General features: G+C 40.5%; 1 protein-coding gene across 4 annotated transcripts in view; it reads left to right on the top strand.

Moving 5' to 3' along the window:
- The window catches only part of MYO1B (myosin IB), a 168,014-nt gene that overhangs the window by 124,054 nt on the left and 17,774 nt on the right, over positions 1-26,186 (top strand). The window contains exons 15-26 of one of the 4 annotated variants that reach the window (XM_065413246.1): positions 523-723; positions 3,333-3,559; positions 4,488-4,688; positions 6,168-6,261; positions 6,882-7,031; positions 9,460-9,528; positions 16,622-16,708; positions 16,995-17,081; positions 19,972-20,058; positions 23,555-23,629; positions 24,012-24,146; positions 25,331-25,437. In XM_065413246.1, the coding sequence (XP_065269318.1) occupies positions 523-723; positions 3,333-3,559; positions 4,488-4,688; positions 6,168-6,261; positions 6,882-7,031; positions 9,460-9,528; positions 16,622-16,708; positions 16,995-17,081; positions 19,972-20,058; positions 23,555-23,629; positions 24,012-24,146; positions 25,331-25,437 (1,520 nt within the window). The remainder of the gene's footprint in view (positions 1-522; positions 724-3,332; positions 3,560-4,487; positions 4,689-6,167; positions 6,262-6,881; positions 7,032-9,459; positions 9,529-16,621; positions 16,709-16,994; positions 17,082-19,971; positions 20,059-23,554; positions 23,630-24,011; positions 24,147-25,330; positions 25,438-26,186) is intronic. The other 3 variants (XM_065413248.1, XM_065413247.1, XM_065413249.1) reach the window with 3 other exon arrangements.

Genomic DNA, 26,186 nt, shown 5'->3' on the forward strand with positions numbered 1-26,186 from the left:
TGAGAAAATGTCATTTTGGAAAAAAAAATCCATATGCAAAAACTTTTTTTTTCTTTGAGAGGAAACCTGTTTTTTTCCCATTTGCTCAGGTGTCTTGAAAATGGTTCAACAAGTTTTCTTCACAGTTTCAAAATAAAATTCATGTTTGAGCTGAGATCGAGCTCGCGAACTGTGTGTCCAAAAAGAAGAATTTTGAGAAAGTTACAAATGGCTAAAAAGAGGGGTTCAGAATGGAATGGCTTCTTTGCTCTTAATTAAAAAGCATCTGTAATGTGAAGGTTGGAAATTTGGAAGGCTAATTGCAAAGTTCTGACTTGTTAAATTAATGGGTCTGAACAGCAGCAGAAAATGCACTAATATGGCTGATCTTTACTTCTGACTTCTGCATTTCTATGTATATTTTGATTAAGTAAAGTTCAATCTTAGTTACTGTTTGTATAAGGTAGCACAATTTTATTTATCTCCATAAAAAAATAGAAACAATGCATTAAGGAAAGAAGGAAATTTGTTTTTAAACTACAGAATCAAACTGGAATTCTGGCTATGCTAGATGAAGAATGTCTGAGGCCAGGCACCGTTACTGACGACACCTTTTTAGAGAAACTGAACCAAGTCTGTGCCACTCATCAGCACTTTGAGAGTAGGATGAGCAAGTGTTCACGTTTCCTGAATGATACATCGCTGCCTCACAGTTGCTTCAGAATTCAGCATTATGCTGGCAAGGTACTGTACTGAAAGAACATCCCCATGGCTTGATCTGTGTTTTTGCATGTGAGGCCAAACTGCATGTGCTCCAGGTTTGGGAAGTGAAACAATGATGTGTTCTTTTAAATACTAAATGAGGATACAATGAAGGAATGATGTGGAAGCTTGGAGTTGCCTCAGTCAAATGCAGAATATAAAATAAAATTACTTCTATATTCTTGAATCTTCCTATTAATAAACTAGTGACAAGTTAATTATTTGACAGCGTATTTTAATTTTTGAGGATTCATCCTGCATTCATTGAGGTCAATGGCAAAACTCTTGTTGACTTAGGCCTGGTCTACACTGGGGGCGGGATCAATCTAAGTTACTCAACTTCAGCTTTGTGAATAACGTAGCTGAAGTCGACGTACTTAGATCTACTTACCGCGGTGTCTTCACTGTGGTAGGTCGGCGGCTGACGCTCCCCCGTTGACTCCGCCTGCACCTCTCACCCTGGTGGAGTACCGGAATCGACGGGAGAGTGCTCGGCGGGTGATTTATCATGTCTAGACGTGATAAATCGACCCCTGCTGGATTGATTGCTGCCCGTCGATCCAGCCGGTAATGTAGACAAGCCCTCAATCACTGAAAGTGTATAGGTCATGAAACCAAAAATGTCCTGTTTAGAGATGCAAACATTAACACACATTTGTAGGTGAAGTATTGTCTTGAAAATGGGTTTGCTATCACTGAAATGGCTAATACTCTGAGAAAGTGGAGTTCTTATAAATTTGAGGGAAGCTGACTTTATTTTGAAATCTTGTGTGTTTAGACAGATGGAAGATAAAGCGCTACAGAGGGCTTGGAAATGTATTTTGCTTTTACTAAGATAAACAGCATGAATAAATATAGGCCTCACAGTTTGAAGTTTTTGATATTTTCTTTGCATGTAACTTTTTAAAAAAAAAATAAGAAATCATGATCATTACGTTAGCTAAGATAAGACAATCAGTGACAGAGTAGGCCACTGATCTGAACCTGAAAAATCGTTCATTTCAGTGCATGAGTGAAGGTTTGGACAGGTTTAAAAAAAAATTCACCCATCATTGGTTAGAACAATGTATTGATCCTTTTAAACATTATTTTAACTTCTCACCAGTTTATGTATCACAAACTTGACATCACAGTTATATACCTTAGCCTGTGGCAGTAAAGTTGCTGGGAGCAGGGTTTCCCTGGACTGGCGTAATAGTTAGCCTAATGACATTTATGGTTATATTTTGTATTGAATTTTAATCTGCCCTGGACTACTATTTAAGGCGTTTTTGTTTTTTAATTTGATTGTCAAAATTAAAATAAACTGATTGAAGATAATTCTCGACACTCAGACTGGGATTAGGGCAGATAATCTGTCTGTACTAGCAGCCAATGAGTCCTCATTTGTTCTGACATTTACCAACTGAGCAGAACGTTCAGTCGGTACGTACTATTTTGGCATTGTTTTTCCATGCCCGGTTGAAGACAGTTTGATCTGGGCACACTGATTAACAAAAGTTGGTGACTTTTTTACCTCAAAATATAATTATTTAAGTTAAAGTTATTGTGTATGTTTTTCAGTAGTAATGCCTGCCAATATTTTCCGTATCAATTACATTCAGAATTGCATTTTGTAAAGGAAAATGAAATGTTTCCAGTCACTTGATCCTCTGTAAAATATGGTGACGACATTAATATTCATTAATATTTAGTTTTATTAAATGTACTATAGACAAAAAAAATAAATGAAATCATGAAACTGAAGGCATCTGTATTATCAAAGAGATCATGTGCCAAGACATTCAAGACTAAAAAAAGAAGGTAACCCAAAAAACTAGAGTATCCCGTATGGAGAGCTGGGTAAAGCTCTGCTGGAGGCCTCCTGTGTCTGCAATTGCAGCTCACATCTTCCTGTCAATGCATGTCATCAGGCTGTTTTCCATGTAAGAATTATTTTTAAAATGTCAGCCCCCCTGGGGAGTATACAGCTAGCCAGTACATATCAACTGAGATGTAGGAATTTTCTCGTGTAATTTTTAATATTACTTTGTAACTGGCTGTTTTACTTAAGTAAACTTATATAAATGTGGTTGGGGTTGGTTGGCTATTTTGGAAAGGTTTTTTTTGTGTAGTGATTTAAAACAGTAGGAAATAATCACTGGATTTTTCCAAAGGGAGAAATTATTAATTTGGCTGGAGTGGGAAACTTCGTTGTGTGTTAGTTGGGCGAGGAGGCGTATCAATTTCCCAGGCTATCACTAAAGAGTATTATTTTCTGTTAAATTTTCAGCCAACATTAGTCAAAATATTTACTATCTTTTTTTTTTTTTTTTTTTGACAAAAAAGAAATCTTTATGGAAAATGTCCACATTGTTCAAAACATTTTAGGCTTTTGTTGAAAAGTCAAAAACCTCTAACAAAGTTGTGTGTTTGTTTTATAAACATTCAAAAAAATGTTGAGAGAAATTTCAGTGAAAATATTTTGGGATTGGTTTTTTTGGAAAATATCATATGGGTGTTGGGAGAGGAGGGACTTCCTGACCAGCTCTAATTTTGACCTATATTATATCCCAAAATATCAGTCAATGAGATTCTTCTATGTTGTTTAGGTTATGTACCAGGTAGAAGGATTTGTTGACAAGAATAATGATCTACTCTACCGTGACCTCTCCCAGGCTATGTGGAAGGCCAACCACTCCCTCATTAAAGCATTATTTCCAGAAGGTAACCCTGCCAAGATTAACCTAAAGAGACCCCCAACAGCAGGTTCACAATTCAAGGCTTCTGTAGCTACTCTGATGAAGAACTTGCAGACAAAAAATCCAAACTATATTAGGTAAGTTATTCTTTGATAGCTTTTAAAAAATGATAATGGATATGTCTGCCTTTAACCAAATGTGATAGCAAAAAACCAGAGAGTAGTTCAAGAGATAATGAAACCTCTCTCTTGTAGCTCATTGATGTAAATTCAGTCCAGGTGAGCAGTGACTGAAAATTGTTACTTTCTCCTGCTTGTTCAATTGTCTATATGAAATGAGTTGGTGGTTTTAGTGCACTTCCCCAAATCCTCCACCAGAGCTGGCATTAACAGGACTCTTGGCATTCTTGGAGAGTTCACTGGATGAATTGGCCAAGAAATGCAACTGCTCCCTTACTCTTGTAGAGTCAAGGGTGAGCACATTGGTAGAGGCAGTGTGAGGAAGCTTGCATTGGTGCTGCCCATGCCACATAATTGTTTGTGAATAAATAGGACTTCATTCTAACATCTTCCACAAGCAGGCCATTAAACAAAAGAGTGTAAAAGGAAAAAAAAAATAGAGAAACTGAATAAAATTATGGTCCTAATTTAGCAAAGTGCATAAGCACATGCTTAGGTTTTAAGAACTCAAATAGTGCTATTGACTTCAGTGGGGCTATTTATGTGCTTAAACTTCGTTACATGCTTAAGTGTTTTGCTGGGTCATAGCCTATCTGCATATCTCACTGGCTTGTAATTGTATATGCATTGAATTTGGTATGTCAGCAATTCACGTGTACATAGTTAATATTTTAGAATGGCAAGTTTTGTTTCATTGTAGGTTTTTAGGAAATGAAATTTGAAAATGGGGTGCTATTCGTATCCGATGCACTTACCTAAATTAAACATGAACTAATATCTGATCGTGCATGGCTTGTAAAATTTAAATTATAACATAATAGCTTTACATGTACAATACAATAAACAAGTATTCCTACAAAATGCAGAATATTGTTTCAATTTCCAGATGCATCAAGCCCAATGACAAAAAAGCTGCACATATCTTCAATGAAGCTCTAGTGTGTCACCAGGTCCGGTACCTAGGTCTCCTAGAGAATGTCCGGGTTAGAAGGGCAGGCTACGCATTCAGACAGCCTTATGAGCTTTGTCTAGAAAGGTACAAGATGCTTTGTAAGCAGACCTGGCCCCATTGGAGAGGACCTGCTAGGTAAGAAAAACATTGGTATTCATATTCCTTCATAGCTCAGTGAATAAAATAATTGCTTTCCACATATATTCAAATTTTTAAATCAGGAATTCTAAAATAAGATTAAATATTATCCCAGTGTGACTTGATTCTTTCTCACTATTTCTGTTTCAAACTCTCATTCTTCTTTGAGTGTTTGCTCATGTCGATTCCATTCTAGGTGTGTGTGTGTGTGTGTGTGTGTGTGTGTGTGTGTGTGTGTGCGCTCACGTGCACGGTCGTCAGAGATTTTTGCCTTAGCGGTATCCGTAGGGTTGGCTGTGGTGCCCCCTTGAATGCCGTGCTCATGCGTCGGTATATCAGGCGCCACTGGCCCTACGCTCTCTCAGTTCCTTCTTACCACCCCTGGTGGTTAGTTGGAGTGCCTTTCCTGGCATAGCAAGGGCCAGCAGTTTTGTCTCTTCTGACTTCGAGCCTTAGGGCCTTGTAAATAGTTGTTTATAGTAGTTAGTGTTAAGTAGTTGTTAAGTGTAGTTAGAAGTTAGAGTTCCATTGGGGACTTCGTTCCAGGTGGGGCATGCCCCGGTCTCCAGGGTTTAAGCTCTGCGCAGACTGTAACGCACCTATGCCTGTAAATGACCCCCACAGCAGCTGCATCAAGTGCTTGGGGGAATCACATGTGAAGGACAAGTGTCGTATTTGTAGAACGGTGCCCCAAAAGAAAACTAAGAAGCATGGCTTCCCAGCCCCGGGCAAGAAAGGCCATGGGGCTTCGGGCAAAGGATCCAGTTCAGGCCGCCTGGCCACTCTGGAGCCACGCGGATGTGCCTTCCCAGTCAGCGCCCTTAGCCCCTTAAAGGACCCACCAACGACTCCTGGGAGCAGTAGGGGACCCAAACTTGTGGCGACACTTGACGCCTTCCCAAGTTCCCTCAGCGCTGAGAGAGCAGAGGTCTCCGCCTGCACCGCCAGCACCATGTGTGCCACAGCAAGTGGCAAAGGCTCCCTATGAGGGCAAGCCAGCTACGAAGACCCCCCGAGAGGGCAGTGGAGCACCACCGATCCCCTGAGCCCTGTAGAGTAAACTGTTTACAGGTGCAGGTGTAGTATTTGACTGAAACACTTCAATCAGTGCTATCTAAACCCCTGTATTATATTTCGAAATTCATGTGAGATCCTGACTCATTTTCTTTTCAATGTAAAACCATTATTGCTGTCAAAACTAGGCCATTGCTGGCACTGTTTAATGGTAATTGTTCCCTTTGTACACAAATTGCTCCATACCCTTGCAAAATATGATTCTTGTGTCTATAGTTTAATAAAAAACATATGAGTAAAGGAGTTACATTTCCATTCTTCTCATGTCAAACACTAAGGATTTAAAACATCCTTAACATGCTGCCTATTAATTTGTATGCGTGTGTAAACTCTAAGTAGTCTGTATGTTTTGGTCTGAAGAGTTTTAAATATAGCTCGAAAAGCTCATTTTTTCTCTCTTAGGGCTGGTGTAGAGGTACTGTTCAATGAATTGGAAATCCCTGAGGAAGAATATTCCTTTGGCAGATCAAAGATATTCATCCGCAACCCAAGAACGGTGTGTGAACAAAACTTTTCCACTATAGAATCAAAGACTGTGCTTTTGAGGGGGGCATGAGGTGTTGCAGACCTGGCACTAAATAAATAAAATTGATCCAGGTTGCTGAGCGGTGCACTTTAAACTCTGTCTTTCCAAAGTTGCTGCTCCCTGATTATGATAGTGCCCACTTTTTTCAGACTGCTTTAAGCACTAATCAAAGAGCAGCTTGCATGATGATTACCCATCAGTAATGCTGAAGAATTTGCTGGATGACTAGTGGAGGTTTCTCCAAACACAATATTCTGGTACTAGAGTGATAAACATTGTATAGCTTGCAGGCTTATAAGAAGGCATTCAAAATAAATCTAAGTGAGGCTGGGAGGGAATTAAAAGCCTATGAAGGTAATTGTCATTAACAGTCCAATATCTAATGTAGTCTTCATCCACTGAATAACCTCAGGATGTAAGGCATACATTAATCAATACCACATTTATGTGGCCATGTACAGATATTATGAGCCAGCCAAAGATTTCTCAAGAGGTGAAGCATGAGACTCAGGGAATTGATCCCTTTTTGTCATACTAGTTACGCTTTTGCATTTTTCTGTCTTTTATTTATTTTTATTTTTTTAACTCAGCTTTTCAAATTAGAAGACCTGAGAAAGCAACGTCTAGAGGACTTGGCCACACTCATTCAGAAAATGTACAGAGGCTGGAAATGTCGGACACATTTCCTTTTAATGAAAAGGAGCCAGATTGTGATTGCTTCCTGGTGCAGAAGATATGCAGTAAGATGCAAATTTTATTAAACAAGGGTTTCTTATTAGTACTTAATGATTCTTTTTCTTTATCAGCTTTGATGAAAGTGATGCAAGTATCCAATTTTATGTCTGTATTTGGCACCAAAAATATCCACCAGGTAAACTGAGTTAAATAGGCTCATGATAAAGTACATGATCTGTGTGAAAAGGATTGCCAAGGTATCCTGGTTAGTTCAACCATTTGGAAACAGGCTTTCTCAACACTAATGGTGGGACCACTCTATAGTTCAACAGACTCAAGCATTGGGCAAAACTTTGTAGCATATACCAACAGGCAACCAATGCGTACAAAAGTTTAGTAATGTGTATGTTTACTGTATGTGAAATTCTATCATTATAAGGTGCATTTTGTCTTTTGCCTTATTTGAAGCCTTTAAATTTGAGGCACAAGAATGCTTGGGAGAGTCCCAATGATTTATCTTATTAGGTACAGCTCATAAAGACCTGTGTTTAAATGGTTCTTACTAGTATAGTTCTAAGACCATTTCAAATTTTGTTGTAGACAGGATCTTCCACATCATTGTGAACTGAACTTAAGTGATGTATAGTTTTCAATCTTTTTTCCAGTTAGTAAGAGAAGTTTTTAATTTCCTTTTGTAAAGAAATATACATTATCAAGACTTATGAAAGTCCAAGAGAAGGTTTGATGAAACAGCACATCACACTGAAACAGAGCTACCCTTAAATAAATGTTACGATATTGTCAAATTAGTGTATCCCAGATGATGCACAGTTTTTGATAATCTTCTACGTGGCCTTGAAAGCCTTTAGTATTCAGTTCGATTGAACATGGAGGTCAGTCAAAGATTAACTTGTCTTAGCCACATATTTTCTAATTTTCCATTTATATCTCAAAATAATTCATTTACTGTCTTGTTACAACTGTAAAAATTCATTTCCAATACAAACTTGTCTAGTTTAATTCACTCCCTTTTCTTCAGCCAACATTAGGATTGGATTGCATTACAGCTATGTATCTACATTACTGAGTATACCAGTAGAGCTTTAACAGTTTAAAAATAGAGTTGTCAAAGATGTAATTTGCAGGCCTGTTGATATAAGAAAATAAGAACAAATGAAAAACCAACATTTGACCTGACCAAATCTGTATGAACATTAGGAAGAATATTTCCGAACCTGTAGAGCTCTATTGGTTTACTGGAAATGTAGAGCAGTCATTTTGTTAGAATGCAGTCATTTGGCTCCTTGAAGTGCCCCAAAAATTACCTGGGGGCAAATCCTGCCCCTCTTTATGAATATAAAGAGCACTCTTGCATCAGAACTAATGTGATTTGAGGCACAAAGAGGGTCAGGGTTTGGGAGGCTGCATAAGGGGTGTGCATCCCCTGCCTGAGTAAAGCTCAGGGTCTGGCGAGGGGATCAGCTGCTTCACAGAACCGAACCCGCCCATCACAAAGTGTTGTCTGTGAGAGGATTGTGGGGAGGAGGTTGAAGCTACAGTAGTGGCCATGGAATGGCTCCTTAGCTTTGTGGCGTGTGAGGGAGGGCTTCTAACATCTAGACATCTGGATTAGCAATTGAAAAGGGCTAAACTAGAGCCTGAATTTTAAGATTACCCTCAATGGTGCTGTAAAACAGAATGTTAGATTATCTTGAAACTTCCATTAGAAATATCCATCTTAAAGGAACAATGCAAGATTCATTTCCTCTTACCCACACCCGCCCCTCAGCAGAGCTGACCAGCACAGTTTTTTCGGACTGGGTGCTGAGCTGAATATTTGGCCCTTCATGTTGCATTGCAGAACCTTCACCCTGTTGCTGATAGGGTATTAGATTAACCGGCAGCTTACTAGAAAAATAAGGATCTTATTGATCTTAAGAGGAAAATGTTCAACTGTTAAGGAAATTGTCAAGAGGGTGTACATCAAACTGACTTAGGTGGATAGCATTCCAGTCCAGCATCAGCAAACTATCTTTTTTAAACTATTATCAGTACTGATACTACAAGAGGGCAATGGGTGTGAAGAACAACAGAAGCCTTATGATTGTCAATGGCAAGCTCAGCTGACCAACTGGAGCAAAGCGTTTGTGACAATCTGAGCTATTTTGTTGGTGGGAAAGACAACAAACCAGTGGCTGTTCGTATTTAATTCACATAACTTTCCTCTGTTGGCCAGGAAGTTAGTCTTTCTTTGTGTATAAAGTGGCCTTGTCCATGTACTCTGCTGTCTGTGTGTTTGTTTCCTCTTGAGTTAGATGTGAAATCCACACCCTCATTTGTGTTCAGAAATTAACCCACTCTTCTCCATTAGTTTTTTGATTAAATTGCAATATGAATATATTTATTAGCTGTTACCAAAGAATGTTTTGATGTAAAGCAGTTTTAAAACCATGACTTTCTCTGCTGAACGGTATTTATTGATTTTTAATACAGCAACAAAAGAAGTATCAGAGGATAAAGAGTTCGGCCATTGTAGTACAGTCTTACATCAGAGGATGGAAGGTGAGTTTGATATCACTGAGCAGCAACTGCCTGGGTTCTGCTAGCCTAGGCTAATAAAATCTGAGGATGTTGGGCTCAGTTGAGGAGAGATGAGTGGTAAGTAGCAGATTCACTCTCCGATTTAGAGACTTTCAAATCCATAGACAAAACTGAACACAGTTTTATAAAGTTTATGGGTCAGCCAGGTCCTGGGTCAGATTGTCCTGAATTCAGTCGTCTGTGCCTGCTGGGGATATGGGAATGCTCTTGATACAGTATACTTGGCCCTTGGAGAGAGTGTGTCCCATTACCCCACCCTATCTTCACCCCCAACTTGTTGTGGCATTGCCTCTCTTCAAAGAATCCTGTCCAGTGCTCTTGAAGGAAGAATTGTCACCATGACACAGACTATAAGGAGCAAGGTGGTAAAAAGAGATAAAAATGAGATTGCCTTAGTGCTCAGACAGAGACAGGAGGATATCTAAAATCTTACACCTAAAACCTAGTTTCAGGAAAGAGGCGAGCCCACCTTTTGTCTTGTGAGGAAAAAATCTTGGCATCTTAGTATTGTTATATCCTTCACAAAGTAAACTCTTCGTGTGCTACAAGGGTAGTCCCAACAGTTGTAGGACAGGTGCCAGGTTATGCTATTGCATGTCCTAAAAGAATTGAAATTATTATTTGTGCAAACTCAGATTAATAGTGGTTTGGCGACCCAGATATAACTTTGGTTCTTTATATTTATGTAGCTGGTCCATTCCATATGAGGTGTGTGTGCTTGCCACATGCACCTGTGCCGGAAGTTTTTCCCTTAGCAGTTTCCGTAGCGGACTGGCTCTGGAGCCTTCTGGAGTGGCGCCCGCATGGCCCAGTATAAGGGGCGCCGCCAGCTCCCGCCACCCTCAGTTCCTTCTTGCTGCCAGTGACAGTGTTGGAACATCTGCTGCTTCAGCTAGCATTGTTTCGTTCTCTGTTCTTGCAATCTTTAAAAATAGTTGAATATAGTTAGTAGTTTCTTAGTTAAACCCTTAGTAGTAGTTCTCAACTCTTCGTTAGTTCCGAATGGGACTCAGCCAGGGGATGGGGCATGCCCTGGTCCCCAGGTTTTAAGCCCTGCGATCTCTGTAAACGGCCTATGCCCGTCAGCAATCCACGTACCAGCTGCCTAAGGTGCTTAGGCAAGGGGCACATAAATTATAAGTGCCGTATCTGCAAGTCCTTTAAACCTAGGATGAAGAAGGAGCGCGATATCCCTCTGAGCTCTTCTAATAGAGTCGGCACTCACTCCGGCACCGGAGCAGCGGTCCAACTCCACACGAGCACCGTGGCCTCCGTGTGCAGTGCTCCGCCAGCACCGTCCACGAGCTGTCACCACTCTCCCTCCACGGCTTTGGTCATGAAGCCAAAGAAGAATGTGAAGGGACGATCTACCTCCCGCAAGGGAAAGGAGAGGGTTGGGGGTGAGCCACCATCCGTGCCGGGCAGCTCAACGCCCCCTTCAGGAAGTCGGGCCCCAGCTCAAGTCGAGTGGTGCGGCCCATCCTGTACTTTGCCTGCGACTTCAGATAGCAGTGCAGGCTCTGGTGAGTTTCAGGTGCCGTCGACGCCCGAAGCCCTACAAGCAGCTCATGAGATCCTGACACTCCTGGTGCTGCCCACGTTGGCTCCAGCGGTACCCCGGTCTCGGGGAAAACCTGCTTTGGGACCTATGCGTGTGTCCTCGCCTCAGTGGCACCGTTCCCTGTCGAGAGGGACGTCCCGCCATCGCTCGCCCGTGCCAAGCCGGCATGCCTCAGGACGAGAGAGGCAGGCTCAGTGGAGCCCCCTTCGGTCCCCACACCGGGGGCACCGATTGAGGGATTCCAGGTGTTCCTCGCCAGTGGATTGGCGCAGACTCTCTGGGGCATATGTCGCCCAGCAAGATCTCCGGGACTGGCCCCGACCATCTCTAAGGGCCCAGTACCAGTTGGAGCAGAAACTTCTGATCATCCAGCCGTCGTCGCCCATCTCCTAGGAGATTGCCCTTCTTAGGAGGTTCCTCCCGACAGCTGGCCTGTAGTGGCTTCCGGTCCCGTTCGACGTCCTGTGTCCGACGCAGATCTGCTGAACGCCGTTGGGCTCCGAAACCCCAACCAAGATGTCTGACTCGCTCGGACAACTCGGCTGTGGTTCACAGCAACTGGCATCAGTCGGACGGGAGCCACCGCGCCGCCCGTTCCTGGTCACCCGGTACCGACTTACAGCTCCGGCATGGAGCGATGTTCCCTGACTGCGGGACAAGCCCCGGTACCTACGGTGATGCTGGCATCGACGGCACTGAAACCGGTTCCATGGCCCCAAGTGCAGTGGCCGGCGCCATGGTACCTGTGGAACCCTTGGTAGTTCACCCAACCTTCCCAGGCTGCCCGATCGGTGTTGGGAGCCTGGGAGAGGCCAGCGGCCTCGGTATCCCGTCCCTATCTGGTTCTGGAGACTTCAGGGTGTAAGACCCCGCAGGTCCAGGAGGATCCAGGGGAGCAAGCTGCTGGACCACCAATGGATGTAGAGGTTCCCGCGGCACTGGCATCATCCTCGTTGTCGCCAGACAAGGCTCTCATGGGGACCTCTGACCCAGTTCCTCAGGATGATGCCAAAGCACACCAGGAACTTTTGAAGAGGGTCACTTCCAACCTCAGGCTTTAGGCAGAGGACTGGAAGAGCCCTCAGACTCTCTGATGTCCTCTGCTCCTCGGTTCCTGCCAGGGTGGTCTTACCCCTTCATGAAGGGGTTTCCAAATCACTGGTGCCCTGTGGCAGACCCCCTCTTCCCTGGCCCCAATCTCTAAGAGGGCTGAACACAAGTACTTTGTGCCAATCAAAGGGCATGAGTACTTATACTCCCACCCTGCCCCCAATTCCCTTGTGAGACGGTTAACCACAAAGACGGGCAAGGGCAACCCGGGAGAGGCAAGGGCACCCTCAAAAATAAAGACTCGAGGAGGTTGGATCTCTTTGGGTGTAAGTTTTATTCGTCTTCTAGCCTTCAGCTAAGAGTGGCCAACCACCAGGCCCTCCTTGGCCAATATGACTTCAATATATGGCAAGCCAAGGCCAAGTTCAAAGGGTCGTTCTCCGAGGCTTCCAAGGAGTTCTGAGCGATCCTTGATGAGGGCACAACCGTGGCCAGGACAGCCCTCCAGGCAGCATCAGACAACCCCCCTCACTCCATCGAGTTGCTGTCAGATGCCTCAGACCTCGGCTGGGGTGCGCATCTCGGCGAACTCCAGACACAGGGGATGTGGTCCCCAGAGGAGGCGAAGTTGCACATAAATGTCAAAGAGCTCCGAGCAGTCCAGCTGGCATGCAGTGTGGTACGAGTCCTGACAGACAACACAGTCTCAATGTTCTACATAAACAGGCAAGGGGAAGCGCGCTCGTCGACTCTGTCAAGAGCACTCCGTCTTTGGGACTTATGCACTTTAAGCCACAAAATCCACCTGGAAGCTTGTCACCTTCCCGGCGTCAAGAATACGCTGGCGGACCAGCTCAGCAGGGACTTCTCCTCTTACCACGAGTGGTCGCTCCATCCAGAGGTAGCCTGCATTATCTTCCAAAGGTGGGGAATTCCCCAAGCGGACCTGTTTGCCACCAGACAGAACAGGAAATGCCACCAGTTCTGTTTTTGGAAAGGTCTGAGCAAAGGCTTCCTCTCCGATGCCTTTCTCCTGTCGTGGTTAGGGATCCTGAGGTATGCGTTCTGTCCAATTCCGCTCATCAGCAGGGTCCTGGCAAAGATCAAGAGAAACAGAGCGCAGGTTGTTGTGATCGCCCCGGCGTGACCTTGCCCGCACTGTTTCAGCATGCTCATGAACCTGGCAGCGGCCCTTCCTTGGCCCCTGCCCAACTGACAGGGCCTGCTGTCAGAGGACCACGGTCGGCTCCTAACTCCAACCTCAAGTCTCTCCACCTCTCGGCATGGATGCTATGTGGCTGGAGCAGACCTGTTCAGAAGGAGTCCAACAGGTCCTCCTGGGAAGTAGGAAGCCCTCAACCAGACTGACTTACCTGGCCAAGTGGACGAGGTTTTCCCACTGGGCATCTGAGTGTGGCATCTCTCCCTCGCATTCTTCTGTACAGGCTGTCCTGCTCCATTTGAGGAACCAGAGCCTGGCACACACTTCCATTAGAGTGCATCTTGCGGCCATCTCTGGTTTTCACCTGCTGATCCAAGGACAGATAATGGTTTCCCATGACATGATGGTCAGATTCTTGAGAGGGCTTGAGAGACTCTCTTCCCACGGGTACAGGCTCCTGTCCCCCAGTGGGATCTTAACTTGGTCTTTTGTAGGCTCACCTCTGGGGTTGAAGCATCACTCAGGTTTGACCCCACCCTCCTGACTGGACCAAATGCGTGTGAGTGGAATTCTGACCTGGCTCCTGGTGTTGCAGTGACACTCACTCAAATTTGGCCTATTCGGACTCCTGTCATCGTGATGCTGGGACTCCAGAGGTGGCAGGGCCAGGAGCAGGGAGGTGGGCCCAGCCAGCCTCGTGGGACAGGAGCCACAGGAGCTGCCACACGACCCTTTGAAACATTCTGGTGATCCAGTTTTGGGTCCTAACCCACGGGTTCAGAAACCCTAGTTTAGAACATAAATGTGCTAAAGCTGATCAGAAAACCTATTTGATCTATAACTAAAAGGTCCATAACCTCTGAGTTACTGAAGTCCTCAAATCATGATTTAAAGACTTCAAGGTTACAGAGAATCCACCATTTACTCTAGTTCAAACCAGCAAGTGACCCATGCCCCACTCAGCAGAAGAAGGAGAAAAAACCCAGGGTCTCTGCCAATCTGACTTGAAGGAAAATTCCTTACTGACCCCAAATATGGTAATCAATTAGACCCTGAGCATGTGGGCAAGACACACCAGCCAGACACCTAAGAAAAAATTCTCTGCAGTAACTCAAAGTCCTCCCATTTGGTGTCCCATCTTCAGCCATTGGAGATATTTGCTAGTAGCAGTTGTGGATGGCTTTGTCTACAATGGCATATATCTTATCATACCATCCCCTCCATAAACTTATCAAGCTGAGTCTTGAAACAAGTTAGGATTTTTCCCCCACTACTCACCATGGAAGGCTGTTCCAGAACTTTACTCCTCTGATGGTTAGAAACTTTCATCTAATTTTAAGCCTATACTTATTGATGGCCAATTTATATCCATTTGTTCATGTGCCAACATTGGCCATTAAATAACTCTTCTCCCTCCCTGGTGTTTATCCTTATGATGTATTTATAAAGAAGAGCGTATGAAGAACTGAAAGATTTTACTCAAATGAAGAATTTTGCAAACCTGATGTAAAACTAGGGGGGGTCTCAAGCTCATTCAGAGAAGAGGGCTTTGTTAGTTATGATATAGGAAATAGATTTAGGGCTTCATATTCCTCTCTGTCCACAGTGGATCTCTTACTCGTGAGTGGGAGGGTTTTCAGAGATCCAGGAGAGAATACAGCTTTTCTGTAGCAACTGTATTATTTATTCAATACCTTCATTGTCCCATTCAGTATTACTCATTGAGAAAATCTGCTCCCCTTTAGGCCACTGCTATTTCTTCCCTTGGTTTCTCTTCTGTTCACATTTTTGTTTTTCTGATTCTGTACCTCTTATCTGTCTTTGCACGTCTCCTCTATTCTTCTTGCAGCAACTCCCAGTATTCTCCCTCAAGGTTTTTGTCCCACCTCCTTTCCTATTCCATCCACTTTAACTACTACTCTGTTGATCATTTTAAATTGACGCTGAACTGTCATTATCTAACTTCAGAACTGACACTCATTTGTAATTGACTTATGGGAGCTCACACCTGTAAGTCATTTTTGAGGTTGTCTACGGGCTCAGGTAGGCATGACATCGATTCATACTCAATTCACATGTAGAAGGTTATCTTTTCAACCACGAGGGCTCAAAACTTGCTTTTTTAAACTGAAAGCTGAGATGAAAGTTATTTCATAACTTTCCCCTGTGAGGATCAGAGTGGGAAAGAGGGAGTTTAGAATTTTTTTTGTCCTGATTATCTATTTAATGACTCCTAACATCCTGCCAAGCTACTGATAGAGTTGTCTGTTGGAGGAACAGTATTCTTACCTAGACTCTTAAGTATCTCTTCATGGCAGTTAGCTTGAGTTACCTACATTTGATTTAATCTTCAAGTTAGCCTAACTCGACTGGGAGTGGCCACACTGCCAAATAACCCCGAGTAGCACAGAACGATTTGATGAGCCATAAAACAGAGTAGCTGTCCCCCAATGCTTTGCTAGCTTCAGCATCATCAGCATTTGGGTTTCAACTTTCCTTACCTCCCCTTCCCCCCATGAGATAGCTAGGTTGCATTTAAAAGACCACTTAACAAGAACCAGAGATTTTTTTATTTTATTTTTTTGTCTGTGAATGGGAGCTGGGATAGGGGAAACACTTGAATTATAGCTTGAACTGACACTGGAATGAAGACCATCCCTAAGTGCCAGCAGCCTCTGAGGGCAGACCAAAACAATCACATTTGTGATTAGTATTTGTGTTATGCTAGTGCCTAGAGATGCTAACCAAGGCTGGGGCAATATTGTGCTAACCACTGCACAGACACAGAGCGAGAGACTGCCTTGAAGAGGAGGCAGGTTGAGCTTTTTAAGTGTCAAAATGATTCAGGAGTACATATCCCATTGAAACTCAGTGAGAGTTGTGTTTCTAAATCAATCAGGCTCTTCTGAAAATCCCACCCACAATCGAAATTGATGAGATAGATGAAGGGTGGAAGTGAAATATTATCCCGATTGTACAGAGGGAAATTGAGGCACAGAGAAATCAGCGACCTGTCCCACGTCACATGAGAAGTCTGTGGCAGAGCCAGAAATTGAACCAAGAGTCCCAGTCCAATGCTATAGCCACAAGTTCCATCCTCTCAGATCTGCGCGTTATTCTGCTTGTCCATCTGCAAAATTCGAGGTTGTGTTGGGGTTTTTTGTTTTGTTTTCCTCCCTCTCAGATTTGAACTAGAAAGGCACAATAGGGTGTAAATCATTTTGAAATTAAGTTGAGGTTAGAAGTAAGAGTATTACTTTTTTTCTTTTGATTGATCACAGGCTCGAAAACTTCTTCGAGAACTTAAGCATCAGAAGCGCTGTAAGGAAGCAGCCACAACCATTGCAGCTTATTGGCATGGTACCCAGGTAAGAAAATGCCAGCAAACATTCAGTGTTTCAAAGCCAGTGTTTGGAGCTAAGTTCCCCCAGAAAAGACAGAGAGAAATGTTTTGAATGGCTTAAACTACTTAACTTCCATTTCTCTTTGCTGCACACATTTTAACAGTTGCAATCTGGAAAACCAGGACATGCTTTTATATTTATGGTTTTGTAGTGACTGGTTTCTTTCTTTCTTTCTCTCTCTCCATTGGGACCTGCAGTAACCTTTTCTGCCCTAAACTTTTTCTATAACCCATTTTCAAATACACCACAGGCGCGAAGGGAACTGAGACGACTGAAGGAGGAGGCTAGAAATAAACATGCTATTGCTGTTATTTGGGCTTACTGGCTTGGATATAAGGTACTTCATGCACACATTCCATGATTCTTTCATTACCCAACAACACCCAACTTTAATCAGTAGTAAATAGTGAGGATTAATAACTAATACAAATGACCTAGTAGATACTAAAGCATGATCCTTGATTTTTCCCATTTCTATTTATGCCACACTTAATAAACCTGACAGCATCCTAAATGTTTGCCTTGTATATTAGGATATTCTAAGCATGCCCAGCCAAATAGTACTGATTGCTTACTAACAAGTCATTAGACTAGATTAAAAATGATTAGAGTGCAGTAAGGTCAAGTTAGAAAATGCATTTGAACTGAATGTAAATGTCCCAAGCATGTGTTTTTCTGTTAAGTGCTTGCAGTGATACACATCTAGATTTCTTTTAATTGGATTGTATATTCTGTGACGTAAATTAAACAGGCTCCTTTTCAATTCAAAATAGTACATTTTAAAAATGTAAACATCTTCTATTTATAATTTGTACAAAATCTGAAATCAGTTTTGATTGTTTCTTTGGTTGTGTAAGAGAAGTCCAATATTGCAAATTAAGTACAATATTATGACCCAAATTTGAGAAAATGTTAGTATGCAGTTCTCAGTTTATGGCCCTAGAAAAATCCCAGGAATTCCAGCATCAGCTGTTTGTTTTCAAAAGCGAAGTCCCACTGAAAGATTCTCGCTAATCCCCAGCTGCAGCTTTGGGTTATGTGAACATTTGAAATGTTGTGCACTAGGGAATAACGTTGAAACGATTGTTTTAATTAACAAAAACTGTTTATTGACTTAGAATTTTTATTCAGTCAATTAAAATTTTAATATAGCCCAATTATTACTTGGATCCTGCTTTATATATGCTATCAAAACACCTTGCGAGTTAAATGAGGAAAGAAATATTTCTGATTCTAGTAGCATGCTAAAATACAGCAGAAGTACAATGCTGAGCTTGATCGTAGCCATTTTATTTTGTCTAAGAAATAAATCTCTTAGAATGGAAAGGTAACCCTGGGAATTAACATATAAATATCTACAGAATTTAGCTCATAAGAGATCTTTTTATTTCTAGTTTGATCTTCAGGTGTCAGAGTAAACTGTTAAAAAGCTGTCATTATCAGACACAATTTTTTTCTCAATTTATTTTATGTAAATATGAAGCCTCACTATCTTGTCCTAACTAGGGTAGTATAAATGTTATTTATATTAATATATATATTTAAAAAATCATGTTTATTATGGTGCTTGGTATCAACATATAAAACAATTGATTAAATTGTTAATGCCTTAGTGAAAAGTCCCTCATGCAAAGTAATAGCTCAATAGCAGTATTGGCAAACTGATGTAGAGTAAAGATGTATTTTTCTATTAAAAAAGGACATGACAAACAAAAATGCAACATTAATTCTATATTACAGTACCTAATTAAAATATCTTGCACATTGGTTTATATTTTTATTGTACATTTTAGTAGGGTGTGTGTGGGTTGTTGTTTTTTTTTTGTTAAACATGAATCAAATTTAAATAAAAATGTGCCTACCATGCCCTCAGGCATAAACTTAATAATAACCAATTTAATTTGGCTTATCAGGGTTATAAGAAATTTTCAGTATCTGACAACTTCCTGTCATCTTAGGAAACTCTCTTTTCCTAAGAGGGAAATTAAAGCAAAAGCTTCAGGAGCCATCTATCTCAAGTGATTATTTTTACATTTGTTTAATTTTTTTTTTTCAAAAACTGTAGAAATGAGGTAACTCAAATTCCTCCTTCTTCAAAATTCAGGCAGATATTGACTATGCAGTGTCCTTAGCATTAGCATGCCATACACTGAGAATTTGAATTTGTGTACCATCCCAAATGAACTAAAATGTATCCTTTATAAAGGCTTAAATTAATGGAGAATAGCCTTTATTGTTAAATTGGAAGAGTATCCAAAAAGTGCAACTGGCAAAGGTGGGTGTGGATTCACAGTTCCCTCAGTATACTTGACAAGATATAAATACTGCAAGTACATAGCTATAACTACTATTACTGTTATGTCCTATCCAAACCAATTGAAGCTACTTATTTGTTGGTCTTGTGTCTTTAAATAACTGAACAAATAAATTTACTAATACCTTCTGAAATGTAAAAAGTGTAACTTAACAGAATCTCATGTCTTTATGTATAGTACTTTGGAATTTTGCTTGCCTAAACAAAGACTATAGATGAAATTTATGTACCTGTCTCCTTGTTTTGCATGTGATGAAGTCATGCTTTTTGGTGGTATGACATCACCAATGTCTTCATCGTGTGGAGAATCAGAAAGAGATCATTTGCCAGACTGGAGAAAAAAATATATTGGAATCTTAACTAAACCCCAGAAATGAAAGTTCTAAATAGTGTGTAAAATTGTGTGAGAAGTATTCTTTTATTTAAAGTTGTGACTAGGACCAAAAATAAATCATAATTTAAATTGTTAGAGTTAATCATACTGTGCTCAGGCACTTGTCATTGGAGGAGTGGAGTGTATAGTGTGATTTCAATTATTCTTCACTTTCATAAATATTGCTTTGGTTTTGTAACTGGAGGGAAAGTTCCATTAAAATCAAGCATCAGACACTCAACATTGATGATTTGCAGACACGCATGGCAAATATTATACAAATGTTCATAGCAAATAATGGAGCCTGTGTAATTCTTACCTTTTGTATTAGTGAAGCAGTTTAGAGGCTTGTATTGACCACATTTGTGCCTTAACACCATTTCCACACTGACACATTGGGTTTTAATGGTTTATATGCTGTTCTTCCATCTTTCTATATCTTATTCATAAATCGGCTGTTCTGTCTGGGAGGATCTTTTTCCTGGTCATTGTGCTATCTGCATCGGGCTGTCTCTTTTATTCACTATCTAAACATTTTAGGCTCGAAGGGAATTGAAACGCTTGAAGGAGGAGGCTAGGCGTAAGCATGCTGTTGCAGTCATTTGGGCTTACTGGCTTGGACTGAAGGTACTTTCTCAACCACTCCCTTGTGTCAACAATGAACTCAATAAAGCCTGGCATCTACTAACACATAATAAACTATTAATTGTGTGGGATCACTAGTGAGCATGATCTTAGTTTTGCTGAGTTTTGTCATGGACTTTTTTTATTGAAAAATCCTTAATCCAAAAATGTCTGTTAAATGAGACATTTGTAAACCTTTTTAACAATTGTGTTACATTTACAGCTGTCTTTAATCTGAAGATATTCCTTGTTTTATCAGACGTTTCAATTTTCAAGTGGAAGATAAAATGCCAAAAATGTTTTTAATTAAAGGGACACGATCATGGTTGTTGACTTAAAATTTGACCTACGTTGGCAAGGATCCCATCTGGAAAGATTACAAACAAGTATTTTCTTTTCCTGACCTATTCTTGTTACAATGGGAAGTAGGGTGTGACTATTTGACTGTCATTGCTGCTCATTTTAGACCTACTGATGTATGTGGGATGGCCAAAGTGTGACCTAGAGTTAAGCATAGTGTCCAGTCGCTTTCCTTTGAGTTGTTTTGATAATGCAGCATTGTATGCTGTGACATCTATTCCGGGGAGGCCAGGCCAGGCCTTCTTAGAAAAGTCAAATGATTACAATCTGTTAACTCCATTTTTTCTATATCCCTGTACATTGAAGATTGGTTCGCAAAAGAAAATACATTTGCAATCTGTAAAGTGTAGTTCTGTTCTGTGAATAGACTTTGAAAATGGCATTTTACGGGCCTCCATGTTTGTGTCACAGTGCTTGCATATCACCTTTTGCTTAATTTACAAGAAAAAAGTTTTAAACTGCTGTCGTTGAGCACTTAGATCTGAGAGACCAGATGAGTGTTTTTTGGTTGATTGTTGTCAACACTAATAGAGATTTTCTGGGCCAAACCGGGATTACAGAAGTGTAAATGGGGACAGGTTTCTATAGTTGAAACTTTATTGACAGTTCTGTTGGTGATGCATAAGTCATAACTCTTCAGAGTTGTTCTATTGTGTGCTAACATGGATAAAATGTAGTGAAAACTTATTGTCACTAAATTAAATGTGACTCAATATATATATGGGAAGGAGAGCAGGGGATATGAAGATGCCATTTTTAAGAAGTCACTCTTCAGATTAGAATCATGCTTTACTGCTGTCAAGGTAGGTCAGCTTTTATGATTAGAAACCAAGAGAATGTCCCTTCTAAGAAGTCAAGAACACTGCTGTATATTGAGCATTATTTTTTAAATGAAACCTAACTTTAATAAAGCCAAAACCTTTAACATGTTCTATGGCAAGGGCATGCCTTTGTCTGTATATGCTATGGTTTTGAAGGTTTTATTTCTAGCAGAAATGGACTCCTCTAATGGACTCATTCTTTGGAATATGAATACACACTGTGAGTTCCATGGCAAGATCCTAGCTATGTATAATCATTTCTACGCCAATACTGTGTGATTTGTTTGCCTGGTTAGATACCTATTTTCTTCCAACATGTTTGTAGAGGGAAGCTTTTGAATTAATAGCTTTTAAATCAAAGCACTTTCGCCTATTTGAATCATGATCATTAGTATTTTGAAAAATAGAGCTGGATCAAGATTTCTAAATTTATTTTTTATTTATTTTTCTGTTTATAGTAAATAAATGGGATTTTAATACCATGTACAGTACTTCCCAGATTTGGGGTTCTCTAGTACTGATCTGCCAAGGAATTATATTGTTGCTGGCTTTCCTACTGTGCCAGGAGTGGGAGGGGGAGGGAGAGTGTGTGTGTTACAGTATTCTCATTAAAAACTAAGCTTACACAGACTGCTGCTCATGAAGAGTAATAGCAACTTTGTTTTTAAGGAATGCCAGTTAGAACTCGGTGAGATATGGGACCCATGTATTACAAGGAAGTCACCTTTTTAATGTTTTTCAGTGAATATTGTCAGACTGGGATTGAAGGTGTTAATCTGTCTATAGGTGGATAATATCCATTGCTAACGTGCCGATAATGGTTGTGTGCTAATTAGAGAGGGCTAAACCTTAACAGCATAAGGAAGATATAGGTTTTACTGAACATTTCTGCAATTCATTAAAAAAAAAATCCCTTGTAGAAGTCAGCATATGAAAACTCCAAGCATTTTTCTTATTAACTGAAGAGGAAAAGAAAAATGTGAACGGAGAAAGTTTGGAGAGAATGAAGCACTTTAAATACTGTTAATGCTGTTAACATATCTCAATAATGTGTGATTAAAAAGTTTTTTTTTTCCCCCCCCTAATGTTTTTTTTTTTTTTTCATGAGAACATTTGAGAAATTCTTCTTTTCAAAATGGTGGCTTAGAGTCAAGCTGTGTGAGAAGCTCTGGATGGGAGAGAGGGCTGGCGGCATGGGGCTATGTGAACCTTTTGTGTTTTGAATAATGTGGGTTTTCACCCCCTGGCTTTCACTTTGGTTTTGGTTCAGATGAATCCAAGAACACTATACAAAATTTGCCAAAACCACTGAGCTTGCTGTGTGGAAAAGTATACAAGACCATAGCCATTTTTCCTGATTTCCACTAAAAACTTTAACAGGTTTGCTTCTAACTCAGCCAAGGCATGCAAAATAGTTCATGAATTTCAGCTAACTTGTCATGAATTTTGGGCATTTCACAAAAGTCCAAATAAGGTGTGTTGTATCAATTTTGGTTTCAAATGTGTAATCGTTGGAGAGGTTAGATACCATGGTAGTGGTAATACCAGAGGTAGGTAGAAATTTCTCAGTTTTCTACCTTAGAGTTGCTTTAAAAATCATGTATATAAAGTAGTATCAGAAATCTCCTCTAAAAGTGGCTTCTAATGATTACTCATGATTTTTTCTGCTAAATTTTATTTCACGCGTCTGACCCTAAGCAAAATTAATCTATTTTCTCTGCTCCTTTCACAGTCACCAGTAACTCATTTTCCTGATATTTTTTTAAAGCACTTGTATGAAAAATTTGATGTATAGTACTTTTCTTCTGAATTCACTTTAATTAATGTTTATCATTGTCTCTGTTTATTTAGGTTTATAAAATACACACATCAAAAAACCTCCAAGTACATGTACAGAAAAAAATCCTCCGATCAATTAACAAAATAATTCACAAATCGACCCAGTGGCAATTAAGATTCAATAAAATCCTTATCACTAAAAGAGCTCCACTCTCTTTATCCCAGGCTTACAGCAAAAAAGCTGTGAAAATATTTTCAATCAACTTAATCATATTTGACAGTTGTAAAGATAATGGAAAGTCCTCTACTTTTTTTTACAGCATCACTTTTAATATAGTTCTTTGCAGCTTCAGGCAACTTTTATCTTTGTCTGCGACCTATTTCCCACATCTTGAGTATGCCTGATTTTTCTGTTGTTTCCATTGGCCACATTTGTAACTTCACTTTTCACTTTCTTAATGTACAATGCGTAGTTAAAACCATTCATGGGTAAATTTTAATTATGCATATTCACTCTGAAGGCTTGTTTAATGTTTCAGGTCCGTAGAGAATACAGGAAATTCTTCCGAGCCAATGCTGGAAGGAAAATTTATGAATTTACACTTCAGAAAATTGTAAGTACCTATATACATTATAGGTTAATGTAAAATTTTGTTTTCTAGCATAGCCAGAAGTGTTAGCTGCATGAGTGTCTTAATAATATTTGTAAAGGAGTTGTCATACTACACAGTGATAGCATGACCATTTAGTTCTTTATGTTGTAAAGAAGGGATATTAACATGTTTTGAATTTAAGGACATGGGCAGCCTACACCTAAAGCAGCATCAGCATTTCTCAGTAAATTTAGCCTCCCAAACTTGTGAGCGGGCTTAATAAATGTGGGAGTTGCAGTTGAATAACAACACTTACTGTTGAAGAGCACCTGTCATTTCTAGCTTGTTTCAATAGCTTTACTGGTTGAGATTAATAATACATCTTGCTTCAAATTTATCACAGATGCAAAAGTACTTCCTGGAAATGAAGAATAAGATGCCTTCTTTATCACCAGTAGACAAAAACTGGCCAGCAAGGCCTTACCTCTTCTTGGATTCAACTCACAAGGAACTGAAGAGGATTTTCCACTTGTGGAGGGTAGGGTACATTTTGGTCATATGATTTGAGTGCCTCCGTTTTGTTTATGGAGGATGTATTTTTAGGAAATATTTGCTACAGTGTTGGCCACTAATTTTTTTGCATAAACTGTTTGTTTTTATCATTCTGTTTGGCCTTCCAGACGTAACCATACATTATCTAGTCCTTTCAGTGGTTGGGGAAAAAAGAGTAAAGTGTATTGCTTCCCCTCCCCCCGGCTCTCAATTTAATATGAAGTGAATATGCATAACTGGTAGCTTATAATACTTATGTTCATATCCAGGACTGGTGTTCACTCAGTCTAAAACTGGAAATACTCAGTGGAATATTATGCATGTGAACTGTGGTTAGCTGAAATTTGTTTTGGACCTGTTAATGGAGAAAATGGCGAGAATCTATTGAAGTGCTGACGAGACACTTGGTGAGCACTCAGCATCCATGATGATCTCTTTGCAACTGTGCCATTTTCTGCGAATTGTCAAGGACAAAGATTCTCTTGTAACTTTTTAACATGGTAAATTGGGAACATGCTGAATTCTGCAAACAGATCTAAATTCTTCAGCCACACTATGATAGTTCTGTATATTTGTGTATGTGTATTAATAGCTATTGATAATTATTTGATGTTGTTTATATTCTAAATTGTGTTTGCTTTCAGAAAGTTGAGTTAATGCTGGAAGTAGGGGGCCCCACTCAAAGCAACTCCAGGATGAAACATTTACAACAATACAGTTCTGCCTGCTAAAAGGAACAGCCAGATCCTGATTATTGTATCAATTATGTAAAGTGGCTGTGTTGTAGTACATCATAGCAAAAAAAAAAAAAAAAACCAACAAAAAACACACACCTGTGAAGCTTTGTTCTTGTGAACTCCTACAGAGGAGTACCATTGGGATTTTAGCTGACAGTACAGTCAGCTAACCATATATACTTAAATGAAATACTTTCTTTAAAATCATCTCTGTGTCTAATATAATGCAGTGGTGTGTAGAGCAGGCAAAGGCTGAAGTGCCTCCGCTAGTGGTTGCTATGTTACCATGGCATGTAGGGATGGAGTTGAGTCACTCCAGAAATATACTAAGAATGTGTATCTTAAGCAATAAGTGAATAGCAGTGATGGCTGCTGCATTAAAGCAGATTTCAAAGAATGATTTATGATTCCTCTAAAATGTCATGTTTTGTAGTGTAAAAAGTACAGAGACCAGTTCACAGATCAACAGAAGCTTATTTATGAAGAAAAACTGGAAGCCAGTGAACTTTTCAAGGACAAGAAAGCTTTATATCCAGCCAGGTAATGAGTTGTTATGGTACCACTGCTCACAGTGTAAAAGAAAAATAATCTGCACCCAAACTGCTAGTTGTGGACCTATTTTGTGGACCAGTTTGCTAATCCTAAATGCCTTGAGAATTTTTTGTTTCTGGATTACTGGCTTGATCAAAACATGGAGGTCTCGTAGCTTATTTTGTTAGTCCTACACAGAAATCAATTTGCTTCTAAATTAAATGTTAAACTGCTGATTTTTGATCGTGTTCTGTTAGAATCATTGTACCGAGAAACTGCCATCAGTTTTGTCACTGTAAACACTGAGGACTGTTTTCATGTGCCAAGACCCCAAATATAGCAGAAAGGATGTTTCTTTCCATAATAAACATTTAGCGAACCTGCACAGGGGAACTGGATACCTCCTTCTCCTGCCTTGTTGATCTGGCAGTGAGTGCCACAACAGAGAGCCACGGAACAAGGTGAAGGGGTGGAATTAACAATCTCACTCACAAATGTGGAAAAGGCCATGGAGCCCACACTCTGCGCGAAGCTAAGTAGCCTACATCCCACATGAGAGAGAGCAACCAGTGGAGTCCACTACTCCCTCCCACCATCCCCAGCAATACCAAGCCATGGCTTGGCTACTCCATATCCGAGCATACAATACACATTGGCGCTAAGGATCCCATCTCCCAGCCCTGCAGTAACACGGTGCAGATTTATTATGATTAATTATTTGTATTACCATAGCATGAAAGTGCATTAGTCATGGACCG

Source organism: Emys orbicularis, chromosome 11 (genome assembly GCF_028017835.1).
Source record: "Emys orbicularis isolate rEmyOrb1 chromosome 11, rEmyOrb1.hap1, whole genome shotgun sequence".
Classification (NCBI taxonomy): Eukaryota; Metazoa; Chordata; order Testudines; family Emydidae; genus Emys; species Emys orbicularis.